The sequence below is a fragment of the Melanerpes formicivorus genome, unplaced genomic scaffold (genome assembly GCF_026170545.1).
Source record: "Melanerpes formicivorus ecotype bairdi unplaced genomic scaffold, bMelFor1.0.p_v2 SCAF_7, whole genome shotgun sequence".
Classification (NCBI taxonomy): Eukaryota; Metazoa; Chordata; class Aves; order Piciformes; family Picidae; genus Melanerpes; species Melanerpes formicivorus.
Genome location: NW_027142359.1, coordinates 18,361,592 through 18,380,439, shown reverse-complemented (window position 1 = coordinate 18,380,439; position 18,848 = coordinate 18,361,592). Strand labels below are relative to the sequence as shown.

General features: G+C 36.4%; 1 protein-coding gene across 5 annotated transcripts in view; it reads left to right on the top strand.

Moving 5' to 3' along the window:
• The window catches only part of EVI5 (ecotropic viral integration site 5), a 74,063-nt gene that overhangs the window by 21,411 nt on the left and 33,804 nt on the right, over window positions 1-18,848 (top strand). For 3 of the 5 annotated variants that reach the window (XM_068141262.1, XM_068141258.1, XM_068141261.1), the window contains 9 exons: window positions 509-598; window positions 708-805; window positions 2,114-2,174; window positions 3,849-3,902; window positions 7,113-7,145; window positions 7,684-7,830; window positions 14,776-14,910; window positions 17,064-17,204; window positions 17,821-17,979. In XM_068141262.1, coding sequence (XP_067997363.1) covers window positions 509-598; window positions 708-805; window positions 2,114-2,174; window positions 3,849-3,902; window positions 7,113-7,145; window positions 7,684-7,830; window positions 14,776-14,910; window positions 17,064-17,204; window positions 17,821-17,979 — 918 coding nt within the window. The remainder of the gene's footprint in view (window positions 1-508; window positions 599-707; window positions 806-2,113; window positions 2,175-3,848; window positions 3,903-7,112; window positions 7,146-7,683; window positions 7,831-14,775; window positions 14,911-17,063; window positions 17,205-17,820; window positions 17,980-18,848) is intronic. The other 2 variants (XM_068141259.1, XM_068141260.1) reach the window with 2 other exon arrangements.

Below are 18,848 nucleotides of genomic sequence, written 5' to 3'. Positions count from 1 at the left end.
GGTGACAAACAAAAGCTTACATCCATTTGTGCTCTTTCTCAGCAACTGTCTTTTAGAAAATAGTAACTCAAAGCTGGATCCTCTCAGGTTACTCTCACAAATGTCTAAGTTAGCGTACATGAGCCAGATATTCTCTTATGTCTAATAGTTTAATTGCATTGCACTGTGCCTGAAATTAAAATGGATTTTTTGAGAAGTACCTTGAAGGCTTTGTACTACATACTTAAAATGTTTGATAAAACTGACATAGCAAATGCCTGTAAGTTGAGTATTTATCTCAGCAATAGCCTTTCTGAGAGGGCATCTGGCATTGGGACAAATAGCCATGCTACTTGTCCTTGGGGCAAGTAAAACACCCAGAAACAATTTGTTGAGAGATTTTTTTTTTCAGTAGGCCTTTTGCCTGTTTGAGAAACTGAGTGAGATTTGCAACATCAGTAAATAATAGATTCACTCTGTTGTGTTGACAAAGCCATGAATAATTGTTCGATACTTCTTCTGTTTGCAGGGTTTAGAGATAGTATTTCGAGTAGGTTTGGCAGTACTGCAGATGAATCAAGCAGAATTACTACAACTTGATATGGAAGGAATGTTACAGGTAAATCAATGTTATAGTAATTGTAGGAAATGTCTGAAATGTGTAATGTGTGTGTGTGTTTCCTTGAAGCTATTAATTATATATAATCTTTTGCTCTGATTGCTTTTAGCACTTTCAAAAGGTCATTCCACATCAGTTTGACAGTGGGCCAGACAAATTAATCCAAGCATCTTACCAAGTCAAATACAATGCAAAAAAGATGAAAAAGTAGGTATAACATTTTGAGAAAATTCTACTATTTCTAAGCTACTGCTTGTTTAAAGCTAATTATTAAATATTTTAATTTTGTTTGTTTGTTTTACACTATACTCTGTAAGAAAACTCAAGCCATATTTGCTGTTTTTCCTAATGATAATAAAGCTATATCTCATTTGTAACAGTAACTTTAAAAGCTTTTGAGGAAAGTGCAAGTTATGGGAATTACAGCACTTCTGAAAAAAAATCTGCCTAGGAGGAGGAGTGTGTTTGTTTTGGGAAGGAGGGATTGTTCTGGTTTTTGAGGGTGAAGCAGGGAAAGAAGGTCAAACTTTACGATCTGGCCTAAATTCTTGAGACTTCAGTTCTCAGGAATTGCTAAGTATTCACAATGCTACAGAGTGCACATATGGTCAAGATCAGTGCTGTTTAAAATAAATAAATTGATAGAAGTTTGTAATGCAATTGGTGGTTGTGAAAGAACTCATTTGGGATCTGAAATTCTGATGAAATTTTAATGTTAATTCTTCTTTCGGCCTTTGGTAACTTGCCTTGCTAAGCCAAGCTGTGTGTACTGTGCTTTTCCAGGATTAACTCTGGTGATTCTCTGGTTGGTTGCAAAGTGTTGTACATTCACTGTGCTTGCATTGCAGATTGTGCTAGGGTCTTTCTATTTGAATTTGCCAATCCTTCTGTCAGTGACCTATGATCAGTGCTGTAAAGTCAGCAGTCTTCTCTAAAACAGAAAAATAACAATATTTTCAAGAAAAACATTTTCTCTGGAAGCCAATATAAATGTATGTAGTTCAAAATCTTGCTACTCCAAGTCTAAACTTCCTTGGTTGCCTTCTGTAGAGGCATTGATTGCCTCAAGTTGCTTTTTTTATTGTTGCTACTGTTCTTGGTTAGGACAATTTTGTGGTTTTGTTTAAGATACTTGTCTGAAATCTCTTTGCATCTTTGTCTTCCAGGCTTTCAAGGTGTTTCTTTTTGGCTGGATATACTGAATTAAATACTTTAGAATTACGTTGAGTAGTTCCTACACAGTAGCTCCAAGTTATTGCTGCTGTAAATGTATTCAAGCAACCACCTGCACTTAAAAGTGCTGGTTCATACTCTGTAGCTATCTACAGATGTCTTTAGTGTTTAAATTTTATGTCTGGTCTAAATATTTACAGGAGTGTATTTCAAGTGGCCACTTAGAGGAAATACCAATAATCTCTAGATCTATTCTACTGTCATTTGTTTAGGTATTACACTAACAATTAAATTACCACCTATAGTTTTTCTAATTGTAATTTACTATTTCATATTTTTTAGGTTAGAGAAGGAATACACTACCATAAAGACAAAAGAAATGGAAGAACAAGTTGAAATTAAAGTAAGAGAGCTTCCACAAACTTTGTTAATGGGTTAGTTTCGTTCCTGGATGTGGGGCTGCATACTTGATCTGTTTGTGTATCAGGACATCACAGAATCAACCAAGATCATCAAGCACAACCTATCACACAACCCTATGTAATCAGCTAGACCATGGCACTCCGTGCCTCATCCAGTCTGTTCTTAAACACCTCCAGGGACATGTAATTGCGGTCCTCAAGTTTTTTTTTTCTTTCAGTGTTCATATTTAGGATGTTTGCTCATAAAGGACACTGCTGGTGAAAATGTTGAACCTTCTGGTGAACACTTAGAAGCCTTTGATGGAGACCAGTTTGTACTTAGTTTAGATTAGTTTACATTGTTTTCTGCTGACTGAAGGTTGATTAGGGCTGACTGCCTTTGCCAGAGATTCTGAATATGCTGGTTTAGATGTAGGTGTCCCACTTAGGAGGTTTGTAAGACGCATGTTAAGATAGCTTATCAAATTGCACTTTATTTTTTAATTGATCTTGATTTTTCTTACACATAGGACCAAGACTTGAGTGTATTCTGTTTACAGACACTTTTTCTTTTAGACCTTCTGTAATTCGTACCTAAGATGAAAAAAACCCACCCTGCAAGTGCAGTTTGTTTTCCTTTTACTAACTGACCTACTTACTGTATGTACTCAATCCCTGCATCTCTTTGCTTTTGGGACAGAAATAGCCTTTGCTGCTTTTTTTTTTCCTCCCCTTTTCCACTGCATGGTGTTTGATCTGAATTTGCTTCCTTGTGTCATGTTTTTAGCCAGTTCCATGAGAGGGTCAAATCTTTTCTTGCTCTTTCCCCAAAACAACCACAAAAAAGGGCACAAAACCATGAAACCCAAAAGCAACCAACAAAACCCCCAACCCTCCCAACCAAACACAACAATCCAAAGCTGTTTCTAGACTCTGTTTTGGGACCACTTTTGACTTGTTCTCCTTTGCTAAGAAGCTCTGCTGTTTTAGGGAGGTGGGAACAACAAGCACATAGAATCTGCTTCTTGGCCTGGCAGAATAAAGCATTACTGAACTGATATCCACAGCTCTACTCTTAAGAATACAAATCTCATTAGGAATACAAATCTCATATCTGAATGCTACCAAATTTTATAGGAAATGCAGTGGTAAAATATGCAATGTAGTAAAATTCTTCTCCACTGCTGAGATCTGAGGTAAATAGTTCTCAGTATAACCTTACATGTTAAATATTTGTTTATAATTTAATGTAAATTATTTGGAGGAACGCGAGAGAAACCTTGTGGCTATCTCATCAACCTGCCATAGTGCAGGGAGTGCACCTTCGTGTCCCTTAAGCATGAAGGCCATGTCTAGCTTTGTTGGTACTTGATAGACTTATCTTCATAATATGTGGTTAAATCCTGTGGTTCACCTGCAGACACATTGCTTTCATCTAATGTAATACAGATCTTTTGTATAACACGCAACTCCTCATTGTTGCTATTGCAAGCTGCTTAAACTCCACTCTTGGGTTAGGACATCATATAAAAGGATGTTAGAAAGGTCACAAATTTTTGTATTCATATTGATTTTCATAGATGTGATGAGATAAAAATAGTCTTACCTTGCTTGGCTTTTATCAGACTTCCAGTTCATAACTTGAGAAATACAATTCTGAACTGTTTGCCTTCCAGAGGTTACGAACTGAAAACAGACTCCTTAAACAGCGCATTGAAACACTAGAAAAAGTGAGTATGTGGTGATATTATTATATGAAATTGGAATCTCAGAACTGCAGCTTACTGGGTTTCCTGCTACTCTATGGTGTTTACTAATAGTGCTTACCCAAACAGCATGGCAATAACAAAGCAGTTAAACTCAGTGCTTGTAAATACTTAAGGTTGTTATGTCTGGCTCTTAGTGAATATGAAATCAAACATTTTGATGTACCAAACTTCTGTTGTACTGTTTCCATTCTGTATTAGAAGCATCTGTCCAGAAGACTCTGTGAAATGGTGAGCCGCATGAGTGGAAAAGATGTTATTATGAGTGTAGTCATCAGTTTTCAAAACCTGAAGTTGCTGGTGTTTTTATGTAGGAGCAAAATGACAGACCTACCAATGACTGGAGAGAGATGTTGCTGAAAGCAGATTACTTCATCACTAGCAAATGAAGCAGTAGAGAGGTGTTGTTGCAGCATTCACATTCAGTACAGGAAATCTGATGCCATTGGTTTTTGTATACCTTTGAATTTTTGCAGGAATTCTGGGTAAATGGTGGGGAGACTATCTTTCAGACTTAATTCTCACAACATTATCCTGGAATAGAGTTGTGTTTTAGGCTTTTTTTGTAACTGGATGTAACTTTAAAAGCATGCGTGCTAACTCCTGTATATACAATGCCACCATGCAGTAGACACTGCTCTCCAGTCACCTCTCCTATGTTCTGGTCTCATGCTTCCTGTGACAGATTGCTCTAGAACAGTCTGCTCTAGAACAAGAACATTCTTTTCCATTCAGCCAGGTATAAAAACTGTCTATTCACAAATGAAACTGAGTGCTCTTGTGAGTTGCAAATAGTAATTAATGTTTCAGGCAAAGAAAATTGTAAAGATTCAACTTAGAGTACCATAAGTGAAAGATAATGCCATGGTTTAGTTGTTTAGGTGGGTTGGATTGGTTGATGGGTTGGACACGATGATCTTGAAGGTCTCTTCCAACCTGGATTATTATTCTATTATTCTATAATCTCTTACAGTTTCTTGGAAAAACAGTTTGTGTAAAATTCTAATTAATTGATTTCTGAATGTAGTTTGGAAGAATGCACACAATGAGGACATACTGTGAAAGTTGTGAACAAAAATACAATATTATAAACATATTTGTTTCTAGTACTGGAGGGCTGATAAAATTAACTGAGTAGACCAGACTCTTTTTAAGAACTTTGAGGCTGTAGTGAGTCACTTCAATGCTCTTAGCAAATTTATAATAGTAAATATTTGTTTTACGCTTAATTTGCAGAGGTTTGAAATCAATTTGGTTTGTTTATTAGGAAGTTCAGCATGACCTGCCAGATGCTAGTGCTTTTGCAAATTCTCTACTTACTCTGAAAATGAATTCTGAAAGTTAATCTCATTCTGACTGGAATTGGAATAATTCAAAATGGGAAAATATTATCTATTGATAAGAATTTCTGAAGATAGTTCTCACAGCGTCTGAAAACCAGATCATAAAGTGTGAACAAACACATTCACTTCTTCTGTTGGAAATTTATTTTTATTTTAAAGCATTTTTCCTCATCCTAACCTACATGGTTTAGTCATGATTTCCTTAGTGTACCTAAATGACAAACACACCTTAACTTCTAAGTAATAGCTTGTATAAACCAGATTGAACTTCAGTTTTAGAAAAAGTTCCAAGGACAAAGATGGCCTGCAAATACCTGTGTCCTCTCTTGTAGAATCTGTGAAAACTGTATGCATTCAAGGAGGATAGAGTAGAAGTTTGTTGTGCAACTAGGGGGGTAAATTTATTGCTCCTCACTATGCATAAATAAAAATAACACAGAATCATGGAAACATTCAGGTTGGAAAAGACCCTCAGGATCACCACGTCCAACTGATAACCCTATTCTACGAGGTTTGTTGTAATAAGGGTGTAAGCATTCGATCACCCTAGAGCACAACTTCCAGGCCAAGATGTTAGCAGGTGAAGACCTTTATTACATTACACAGCTAAGTTATATATTCTATCAGTAGGCAAATTTGTCACATCTTACTTACTGGTTATTTTCTACTGGTATGCATGTAATTAAGGCATAGGGTAGGTTAAAAAACCAAAATTATATTCTAACACATCCAACCAAATTCTGCCAAGTTTCTCCCTTCAGTTACAAGATGCTTACATTCTTTTCTAAGTCAGAGACCAAACACAGCTGTTCCAAAGCTATCCAAAAGCAACCTGTCTCCTGCAAGGTTCACCCCTAAAACATCCCCAAGCACCACATCCAAATGTCCATTAAACACATCCAGGGTTGGTGACTCAACCACCTCCCTGGGCAGCCCATTCCAATACCCAGCCAATCTTTCTGTGAAAATATTTTTCCCAATGTGCAGTCTAAACCTACCCAGTTGCAACTTGAGATCATTCCCTCTTGTTCTTTCACTAAGTACCTGTGAGAAGAGACCAGCACCAGCCTCTCTACAGTGTCCTTTCAGGTAGTTGTAAAGAGTGATGAGGTTTCCCCTCTGCCTTCTCTTTTTCAAACTAAACATCCCCATCTCCTTCAGTTGCTCTTCATAAGATTTATTCTCCAGATTTATCTTTCTTGCAAAACTTTGGCAAGGAAAGAGAAAGTATGAACTGCTTGACAAAGTTACTGCAAGAGTTCAGTATAACAAAATATTGGCTCTTGTAGCTGAAATTTTCTACTTGTGTCTGCCAGTTTGCACCATTTAAATTTTCTGCTTCATCTTCTTGGAAGCTTTAGTTCTGCATGAATGCCCCAATGCTTAATAGAGGTCCTGTAATACTCAAATGATGCCTTCCTTTATTGCTGTGGACAGACCATAGACCATGTCTTGAATCTTTCTGCTAGATCATATCAGCTAATGTATCAGTAGCTTTTTGTTAATTGGGGAAGCAAGCCATTTGGATGAAAACACCCAGTCTCCAGTACATGCATCTTGAATGTTACAGAAATTTGGCTTTGAGATCTTCTTGTAGAAAAAATGGACTGTGTTAAATCTGTACAAAAAAGACTGCTTCCTGCGATTTTTAGGCTGTTGCCTTAATTTATATGAAGAGTTGTTGATTTTGCAAAATGAGTTTGTGCAGAAAATGGGTAGAATTTGCACACTTCCTTTCTCTCAGCTCTTGTCTGTGTTGTCACTAGTATCACTCTTTTTTTTTTTTTTTCTTCTTCTCTTCCTTATTCCTATCTGAATTTTTCCTTTGTAGGAAAGTGCTTCCTTGGCAGATAGATTGATACAGGTATAGTCTTTTACTGTACGACTCTTCTTCCTGCTCTCTAAAAACCCCAAAGTGCTTTAATGCATGCATATTTGCATGCTGTACTCTATCCCTGCTTTGCTGATTTGGAATAAATGTAGAGCTAATCTCTTGCTAGAAACTGGTTTAATTTTATTTACTAAAAATACATAAACCCAATATCTGCACGTTTATAATACTTTTCCTAACCTACTATAATTTTTTGGTAAGAATTCCTATGATAAATGGATTCGATGACACTATTAACATTGAAATGGAATATTGTGAACTTAATTCTGTGCATGTACAACTGAGTAATAGTTGCATGAAAGGAATTTTATTGAATGCAAGTACGCAATTGTGCTTGCTAAATGGATGCTGAACTTCGTAATAAAGTACTGCCTTGTCCTGAAATTTCTACCAATTGTACTCTATGCTGTTTGCAAAACCAATCTAACGAAATAAGCAGCTAAGCATCACCAAGGCAGTCTTTCTTGGAATTGTCCTTAAATGCTTAAAAAAAAATAAATTGTGTCCTAAGGGACAAGTGACAAGGGCCCAGGAGGCTGAGGAAAACTATCTCGTAAAACGGGAGCTGGCCACCATCAAACAGCAGAGTGATGAGGCCATTACTAAACTGGAGCAAGCTGAGAATACCATCAGGGAGCTCCAACAGCAGCAGCAATGGGTAAGGAGCCTGGCAGCATATCATCTCATCTTTTTCACTCACTTGTGTTTATTTTTTTTCCTCATCATGACATGGTCTCTGTGCTGTCCTTGTAAATGCTTGTTCATCGTGAGTTGCATGCTTAAAATTACACTGATTGGACTAAGTGATATTCTGGCCTGTTTGTACTGATAGGTGAGATTCATAACCCTGGATTGACCTAAGTTGCTAGATGGATGGTGTTTCTTAAATCACCACCACAAAACATACCAAGCCAAAAAAAACCATCCCAAACACCATAACCACCAAAAAATACTAGCAAAAAGCCCCACACAGCTGTTGGTAGCTCCTAATGGGAAGAATTTAGCTATTGTAAATGATGTCACTCTGAATACTCAAATTTGAGAGTTCATTCCTAATGCCTTTACATAGCTTCTCACTTGAGTCAGTCTCTTTCATGTTAACGTTTCTTCCCTGTATCTGTATTTTTTTAACTAGCATGCTTGTATTTCTTGCTTTGAAAATTAAAAGGGTATTATCCCTGAGTTTGGAACTACAGTACATTAATAAAAGGTGTGGGTTTATGTGCCGCTAGAGCAGGAACACAAGTTTTAGCAGCTGTATGTAGTACTACGCTTGTACATACTTTATGTTTTAGGTGGTATAATGTGCAGGACTTCAAACTTTACTGTGAAACTGAAGATAACTTTCTCTAAGCTGCTTAGAAATGGCTCAGTATTTTCTCTTGAGAGAGGGAAGGAAGCACCTTAAACAATCTTCACTTGCTGAATAACCATGCACTAGTGTCAGCGTGAATATGCTCATACTGCTTTAAGAAAGTGGCATTGTAGTACTTATCTCAAGCCCTGGGCATTTAAAGTGTATGAAATAAATTTCTGGAACTACAGCGTACTGCAGCCACTTACCAGACACCTTACCTGCAGTGTAGCAGTGTGTTTTACATGTCTTCCACCAAAGCTCTAGAAATACTTGTATCTTGTCTTGAAAGGTAGAGGTGAGATTTACTGTTCAGCTGAAAAGAAATAATAACTTAAATGCAACATTACCAATATAGTTTATATGTCCATTTAATGCATTTCAGTGTAAAATGGTGCATCTTTTAGAATAGTTGCAAGGAGTTATTAATCAGCTCTGTAGTGTATAATGATGCTTTTTATGGGACTTTAGCAATGCTTTACAGAAAAAAAAAGAACTGAAACACACCATGAAGACGTTATCATTAGGAAGATGGAGATGCTTTAGTAATGCTTTCCAGAATTCTAGATACATTGTAATCAAGTGAAATCAACCAAGAAATGTTTATAGACTTGGCTACCCAGGTGTTGCTGTCTGGTTACAGTAGTACACATGCTTTTGGAATGTGTTTTTTGAGACATCTATTACTTACCTGTACTCAATAAGAGAGATTAAAATGCTATATTCAACTAGTCGATTATTGACGAGCAATGCAACTTTTAAAGCTAATGCTTTTAATTGTGCTGTGAGGCTTATTAAGTAGCAATGATGGGGAAGCCTGGCAGGCTGGTTAGGCATGGGGACTTGTCTGAAGCAAAACTGTAGGTAACTGTAAATTGCAAAATTGGTTGGAATGGAGCTGTGAGGGCTGACTATTGGACAGGTACTACAGGAAGGTAGATAAATTAACTGCCCATTTTGTATGTTACTTAAAGAGCTACATGTGTGCAGCCTTGTTTTCCTCTGCTTCAATGTAAACATGGCTATAATAACTAGTTTGACTATGTGTGAAACTGGGGTTGTAAATCCATGTGGTTAATGAGGGATTTGTGCCTAGTAACTGACTAATTTTGAGGTGTAAGGAGTAGTCCTATGGCTTTGAGGGCTGTGTGAACTAGCAATGTGTGATAAAATAGTTTCAATTAGTAATTCCCTAGATTCTGCTGCATTAGTAATATTTATAATTGAACAGGCTTTTAACTTTGTTTTCAAGCATGCAAATAGAAGCAACAAATGCAAACAGCCATGTGTGCTGAGGGCCCCACCTGGTGGAAATCCATTAATTTATTTTGAAGTTGGGCATTTGTCTTTAAGGAGAGTATGCCAATAAATCTTCTTGCCACGTCCTAGTGCAAATAGCTTTGCTCTTAGAAATTTGCCTCTTCAGTATTGTCTTAAATTTTTTTCCTTATTTTTCTCCCAATTATTTCAGTTTTATGATTAGCAAAAATGATTGGTAGCAAAAATATTGATCTAAACCATAGTATTTCTAACATATCCTTTGTAAAAAGATTATGCATTTGTATTTAAATATCTAGGGTTTATTCTGTCTGTTCTATGAGATTTGACAGCACAAATTGGATGGCTTAAAGGTAAGTATTAGAAGAGCTTACAGGATGTGTATGTGTATGAAGAACTCCTCCATTGCATCACTTTGTAAGGCTGAACAGAGTATTTTTTTGACTGAAGCCTTAACACCAGAAGCCCAAATTAAATGAAGCTTTTAATTTTTCTCTGAAGTTGAGGGAACTTCATAGCTGAGTTGTTAGTTGAACCAGAATGTCTTTATTACAAAGCATTGAGTCTGTTTAGGTTGTCCTTACCATTGTTCCTTAGTGAAAGGAAGTTATGCTGAAGTGCTTTTCCCAGATGATGTGAAAATAGTACTAATGACCATATTAAGTCATATATTTAAGTGTCATAAAATGTATTCTACTTAGTTCTGAATATATTCAAGGTCATTAGGAAGGGGGGGGGAAAGGCAGAAAACAGTAAGGTTTGAAATGGAGACTTCATAATTAATTTTACTTTGGATACAAAGCAAACTTACTTCTTAGTAGAGAGCATCTCTCTGTGTAAGGCTTTCAAAAATGTGTATAACCTGTACCTTTTTATAATCTTGATAACTAAGGTAATGAATTGTAAACCTAACAGTATTCTGAAGTGCTCTTGGAGTTCAGTGCTTCAACAACCTAAACATTTTCCTGAATGGTTTTGAAGAGAATGGTACTAATCTGTCTTTGGCATGTCTAATTTTTAAATAAAGAAATCTGCAAAGGCCTCTTGAATTTGCTTACCCAATACAACATTAAGAGGAAGGTGGTTTCTTCCTCATACTGCTGGTAAATCAAGAACTGTGTAGAGGAAGTTTTGCCTGACTTCAACAGAATACAGAAGGTTTTATTTTGAGGCATGCTAAGAAAAAAGGTGTTCAAGAAGTTAGGGTAATTAGGTTGTTCTAACTTAGTCCTGGTAATTACTTGCTGAAGTTTGGGGTTTTCCCCCCCCCCTTTGATTCCTATTGTTTCTAATTGAAAAAGGTGGCTTTTACTGGATCTATTAAAAAATTATATCATAATTTCTCCCAGTTAATTACACCTTGAAAACACAAATTTCAGTCTTTAACAGTGACATTCTAATATTCAGTGATTACCTGATTCATCAGTCTGAATGCTTGGAAATGGAATCTAAGAAATAAGGGGCAGTTCAAGCTCAAAATGCTTCAGATCATATTTTTACATGGGCTCTTCAAGTGTGCTATGTCAAGACAAAGTTCTGATTGGCCTAACACTCAGATGGAAGTATATGCATTTGGCAAGGTATTCAATATCACTAAGGTTGGAAGAGACCTCAAAGATCATTGAGTCCAATCTGTCACCACAGACCTCATGACTAGAGTAGGGAGGACACTACTGCCCACTGCAGGCTTCAACTCACGACCTTCCCATTAAGGGTCTTATGCACTACCAACTGTAGTTTATAGCCATGTATTTGGTTATAGTTACAACTCCGTAACACACAGTTTATTTCAGGAACTCATCCTACAATAATTAATAATAACAAAGCACATAATTAATTTAGAGAATGTATGCTTGTAAATGACTGTTGAGACCTTATGGAAGGCTTCACTTTATTTTACAATATAATTTTTTTTAAGTTGCAGTCTGATTTGCAAGTAAAACCAAAACAAATCAACAGAAAATAGAAATATTGTGTTTAGTCAAGTACTCAATGGTACAAAGAGTGATGTTAAAAATAAAAATTAGTGAGGCATTTGTGGAACAATCTTTCTGCTGTCCTTCAGTACAGAGTGCTGGGAATGCATTTTGTTACTATATATAGCAATCTGCCATTGGTCAAAATACATTGGCAATGGTTTTTATCAGTCTGAGATTTTACTATTTCTGAGATTTTAAGAAAAGCTGGGGGAAAATAAAATCAGTTGAGTGAAGCCAACGGAGGACTTGTTTCTTTCAAAAGTAAATGGCTGTAGAAGTACATTTTTAGTACTTTATATTACAGACACCTTTTCAACACAGCAAAGAACAGTGTTACTCCAGTTAAAATGTTTGGCTGATGCCTGGAAACCTGGATTCACATTGTGGGTTTTGCTACAAATTCTGGGGCTTAAGGCATATACATAAAAGCAGGGGTTTTTTTTGCTGAAGTCCTCAGTCTTAAAGTAGCTTTCAAACATTGTTTTGACTATAAACTTGTGTTACAATTTTTTTGTAATTCAATATATAGAGGTATGTTATCTTTTTAAGGAGCAAAAAAAATCACAGCTTTGAACTCATGAACATCGGTTTTGGTATTGGCAAGTCAGGACTTGATTTCAAGTTTGTTGTGGCTAAATATATAACTCCTAACATTCTTTAGGTAGGCAAAATGTAAGGACAAATTTAAAAAAGGTGTGACTTGTGCTTCAAACTAGATAAGTGACTTTCTTATGCTATTATTTATTTGACAAATATCAGTTTGATTTTTATAGACTGAAACTATTTAGATTACACTTACATATTGTTGCAAAATCACGATGTATTTAGCTCTTCAAATCTACTGTTTTCTTTAAATTTCCTGGAAAGTACAAGAGGATCCACTGCATTCATTCTTGTATGTCATAAGCAAAATCTGGAACAAGAAATGTAGAGTCCATTTAAGCTGCTGTGTATCATCTGATGAACTTGTACAAACAGCCAGGAAATAAGAAAGAGCTGTTGCTTATTGTCTACATCTGCATGTTATTCAATATGCTACTCATGCTCCTTTATCGTGTGAAGCAGTTGTACCAGGCATCAGCACTGACTACCCATCCTCTAGTTAAGCTCAAATTAGAGCTACTTCCACTGCTTGCTGTGGCAAAGACAGTGTGTGAGTTGAAAATAAGGCAAATTAGTATTCCCTAAGGGAAAATTAATACTACATATCTTATGGTCTTTGTACATTAGGCATTCTTTGTGCTTTAGTTGCACAGTTAAGTAGCCCAGGAGCTTAAATGGCTAGTCTTGGTGGCACTAAAGCCTGCCTGTGTGAGCTGTATTTGCTTTTTATGGCTTTGTATACATTCCCTCCACTATAGCTCCCTGTGGGCATACATAATAAATATAATAAATTTCCACACCAAGGCTAGTTAGTGTACATTTTGATTTTTGGGTTGTACCATAAATCATGATGAAAGGCTTAGCTGGCATGCACAAGTATAAAAATAAATGGACCCCCCCGCCATGTTTTCTTTGCCATGTAGTTACATGTTGTATATCCTTGTTTCATCCTACTTTGCCTTCAGATGGTGCATTAAAGGTCAAGAGATGCCGTACTCTTAACAGAAGCATATGGAACCAAAGACTTTTCTGTTCATTTTGTCAGCTATTTTTAGATGGAAAAAATGTGAACTGTTTGATGCAAACAGGGCATAAGAAATAGCTCTGTCTTAGCATAATGAATATCTATGAATCCAGTTATATATTTTTCACAATGCAGTTGATGACAACAAAGATATGTTAAATTATTTCTCTTTAAAACTTAATTTTCAGGGTTGATCTGTGTACACAGTAACTAAGTAACTATGTTCTGTGGGTTTAAACTTCTTTTTCCTGCCTCCCCCCCAACCCAGAAATTTAAATGCTGATTTAGGATATCATGGCAAGTCTGACAAACTGTGGTGAATATCAAATAATTTTAGAGTGACCCAGTAAAGAAATATATTATATTTTCTGACTGTCAACTGGAGAAAAATTTGAAATACAAATGCTTAGTATTACTTTGATTGGATGTACCTGATGAAAAATGCAGTTTGATGTTTTTGTGCTTTAGCAAGTGAAAGAACAGATCTCACTTTTAATTCCAGCTAAACAACAGTCAAGGAGTAAGTTAATGATTAATTAATTTACCTGAGGGGGAAAAAAAATGGAAGTTTTGCCCTTCCCTCTGAAGTTTGGAAAGTATGACCTGAAATTTTGAGCTGCTGTTTCCACAGAGGGAATGTGGATAGCTGACAGAGAATAGTCTTGGAGTAAGTCCTATATGGAAAGAACCACCTTTCTTTGTAGCTTGGGCTATGCTGTCTGTCTAGAAGAGACTATACTAGTGCCTGGATATTTTTTTTTTTTTTTTTTTGTTTCATAAATCCATGGGGCTTTCCCTAGAAGATAATCTCAGAGAAAATACCTATAGTGAGCAGATGAGAGACAAGGTTGCAGTGGAAGAAATGACAAACCAAAGTGATTGTGTATTGCAGCATACGTGACTTTACTTTTAAATTTGAGGTTATGGAGATTTTCTGTTCAGTCTGAGTTTGAATGAGTAGGGGTCAAGAGAGGTACATGTATTAACCTTGTCATTAGGTAGTATTTTCTAAGCATCTTTTCTGCATTTAGTAATCACAGAATCCTTGAGAATTTTTCAGTTTAGTTAACAATGAAAGAAATGTAAGTTGTTGCTTATCAGCTCTAGTAGAGGTCTCAGTTTGGTCTCATACATCTGACTGTTTGGAGGTGCAGTTGTTTGCAGAGTGCAACATTAGTATTCTTACTGTTAGCAGTATGGGTGGGCATGTTAATAGGCCTGTATAAGGTAAGCACTTCTGTTGATCTTAAGCTAGTACTCCTAATATTAAGAATTTGAATGTACTTTTCACACAAAATCTGGCTTATAAAACCCCTTTCAGGCCATCTGTGCTTCATACTAAATGTATTTCTGCAAACTTTGTAGCATAAATGCAGTTCACGATACAGTGAAGACTTTGTGCTACAGCTGGAAAAAGAGCTGGTCCAAGCCAGGCTGAGTGAAGCAGAATCCCATTGTGCCCTGAAGGAGATGCAAGATAAAGTTCTAGAGATGGAAAAGGTAAATCAATCCAGGACCCTCTGTATAAAACAGCGCTAGGAACATTACGCAGGTCCTTGTAATTCTTTGCATAACTGTTCTCTAGAATCTTTTCTTCACTGTTTTCATGACTGCAAGATGCTTTTCAAACCTGAAGCTAATGCAGGGGAATAAGAAGAGAAAAAAAAAAAATCAGTTTGCACTGCAAAAGGTTTGTGAAGAACAGATCACTTTTCTCCTGATCCTGAAGGCTCAATGTGGTGGTGAGGTCCTTACAGTAAACCTCAACTGTTTCAAGACAATATCCTGCCACAATAGGCTTAGCACTGAGGTGATGTGAAGCTAAATAGTTTGGGAGATGAAGATGGAGTCCAACATTACCATTCCCAGGTCTCAAGTTCTTGAGTGTCTCCTACTTTGACCTATTATGGTCAGGGAAGGATTACCTCCGCTGTTTCATATCAAAATCTCTACTGCTTTTTTGCATGCTAGCCCAGCTTGTACATTACTAATGCCAGAGTTTGAGCTGTACTCAAACCTACAGTCAAACACCTTCCTTAGAAGAAAAACTGAAAAATAAAGCAGGAAAAGAAGGAAAGATAAGAACCCATTAATTGGCCTAATAAAAAGCATGCTTTTCAGATCCTGTTACATTAGTTTTGGAAGTTGTTTCCTCATGGAAATTTTAAAGAGCTATATACTCAGGAATGTGTCCAGAAGTTATTAGTCAATTAGTTTAAACCACTGCACTCAAGGTTTTATTTTTTTTAATCATCTGATGGGCTTGATGGGAGTCTGACACAAGAAGTGCGGTAGTTTTCATTGCACTTAACATTGCTAAGAAATCGGGACCTAAGGTATTTTTCAGAGCTCAAAAATAGACATCTGCTTTACTTAACCTTCATTAGCATGATGGTGGCATACACTGACAATTGAAATGTGAATCAAAAAGTGGGGTCAATTCCAGCATACCAGATAAACAGGGGTGTATGGTAGTATTTCATTCTGTCATTATGCATTTAGGCACATAAAGAAATGACTGAAGTTTACTCCTTCAAATTCCTACAGATGCAGCTCTTCACAGCTCTTAGTGATGTGCCATATAATCTGGGACATTTCTGATCAGTAACCCAAGACTCACATGGCTATACTGACAGTGATGTAAATGTTCAGAAACGCACCCTATCACTCTCCATATTTGTCAATACTCTAATCCCAACATTTTGAAACATGGAAATGTTAATAAATGGCTGTTGTGCTGTGTTGTCTTAATGTTAATAATGCATTTTACTCTATCAAGAAAACCTGGCAACAGTTACAATATTACATATCTACAAAAATACTTGATTTTGCTGAAAATTGCTACTGAGAAATACAGTAGAAAGTGATTAATCATGCTTCAGCTTAGATACTGGGTAACCAATGATTCAGTGTAAGGATATTAGGAAACTATGTCCTTTTTCTTGCCCTCTTTTTATTTCTTTCTACCCCAACCTCCTTTAGTATGCTTTCATCACTGTTTTGCTTCCCTCAAGTCACTACTGCTATGTGTTTTTCAGTTTAGCTGTCTCTAGTCTCTCGTTCTTCATGTGTGTGGGTTTGTTTTGTTTTGTTTTAAAAACATCCTTGCACTTTCATCTGTAAGACCTGTTCTTGACCATTGTTTATAAATATTACTGGATTTTTTGGTCGACATATCTTTCTCCTTTTCAAAGGCAGATGAGCTACATCCTAAAAAAAATAAATTTCCAGTTATTATAATTATAATAATATTATATTAAATACATTTTTTTTCCTGTAAGTCTAGATAAAAGTTAGAACTAAAGGTATAATTTCAGTTTCTTGTTTGCTTTAAATAAAATATCAACTAGATAAAAATCTGTCAGACCTCTCTCTGTATTTTTCATGTGTGCAAATAGTGTAAATAGTGCTTTGTTAGGGATACAATCTGGGAAATCTGGAAATCAGAATACCTAAAACTACATTGTCAGGTTTGGGTTTTTGTAGATTACAGTTAGAAGATACTTGTACACACTTGCTATATCCAGGAACTTAGATTTTTGAGGAATTTTATTTTGCATGGAATGTTAAAGTTAGCAATAAGAGTTATGTCTATATTCTTGGAGTGGGTCTTGCTAAACACAGTTTTGTTCAAATACACATCCTTGTTGCAGAGGAACAGCACTCTCCCTGATGAGGAAAATGTTGCTAGATTACAGGAAGAACTGATTGCAGTAAAATTAAGAGAAACAGAAGCTCTGACAGGTCTAAAAGAATTAAGGCAACAAGTCAAAGATTTGGAGGAACACTGGCAGGTACACTTTCAACACTTGTGGGGTTTTGGGGTGTGTGTTTTTGGGGGGAGTGTTTTGGTTTGTTGGTTTTTGGTTGGTTGGTTTTATGGTTTTTTTCCCCAATGAATGATGGTAAAGCAAAAGACTTCAAAAGGAAACACAGAGATCAAGTAGAAACTAATGACTGGGTATCAGGCTGCTGAAGTGAGAAAAATCTTTCAATGCAGCTGCCACAAGAGACTCTACTTCAAAAGTATCTTAAAAACTGGTCCTTAGATGATGGCAGAGAGCCTGTGCTACTAGCTAACCACTCTGGTAGAAGGGAAGTATCCAATCACTACTGTTATTTCACTAGATGTTAGTAAGGGTTAGAAATAAAGCAAAAATCTCAGGATGTATGTGCAGCTCATTGACTTACTCTAACTGGAACTGACTGTCTTCAATGTTTTAATTATCTATTTTTAAAACTTGTAAATTTCCATGGTTTTCTGGTTTTTAGGACAAACAAGCCCTATTAGCAATGTGTCCCACATACAATCCTGAAACCTTCAATGAAATAGGGTAACAGCGGAAAGATCAGGCATTATCAGCAATGTCATGGGGTTTTGTTGTGGTTTTGGTTTGTTGTTTCTTTTAGCGTCATCTGGCTCGCACCACTGGAAGATGGAAAGATCCTCCCAGAAAAAACGCAGTGAATGAGCTACAGGATGAGCTCATGACAGTCCGATTGAGAGAAGCAGAAACTCAAGCTGAACTGAAAGAGACCAAACAAAGAATGATGGAGATGGAAACACAGGTATGTTACTGAACATGCCAGGATATGTGAGCTGGGCCAAATGCTGGCAAATTGGTAGCTATCTGATGATGCTCTTTATTGTCTACAGGCATGTAGGCTCTTTTGAAAAATGCTGTTAGACCAGAAGGGAGAAGCCAGTGCCTGCAGTCCAAATTACTTTTACTATCTCCTCTTTAGTCTTTCCAGGACTAAGCTCTTTGAATTTCTCATTTGGCCTACTTGATAGAGTCTGTGAATGTACATTAATCTCAATTCAATCAAATTGATCTCAATTCTCAATTAAAACTGATGTTTTAAATTCTACAAACCTCACTGATTTTTCTGGCAATAGTAATTCTAATTCTTTAAGTGCCAGTGTTTTCTTTTTTTCTGGTGAAATTGCCTTATCTGCTGAGATCATGAATCTGGTTACTGAACTGTGGACCCTCGGCAAAACATCTGTGTGTGGTCAGATATCTTTTATTATTTTTTTATTATCAGAAGCTTTACCTTTCATGTGCCAGAAAAGACAAGCATGATTCTCTATTGCTGGGATTTTTGTAGAAAATACAAAAGTAACTAGTTTGTCAAGATTTTTTTTTTTTGTAACTAGGATATAAGTTGTTATTAATCAAACAAATCTGGTATTAAAGGGCATGAAAACTGAGTTCATATTGTATTAGTGAACTTTCAACTGAATCAAGAAGCACCAGGCTATTGATTGAGCAGGTTTTTTAACAGACTGTTGATAAATCTTTCCATTAAATAACTGTTAAGTGTAAAGGTTCTTTGAAAGAGACCTTCAAATCCCAAAGGCTAAACAAACAAAAACTTAACTTGACCAGCTTCAGCAATTCCAGAAACAATGAGTGTACAAGGATGTGCTACTG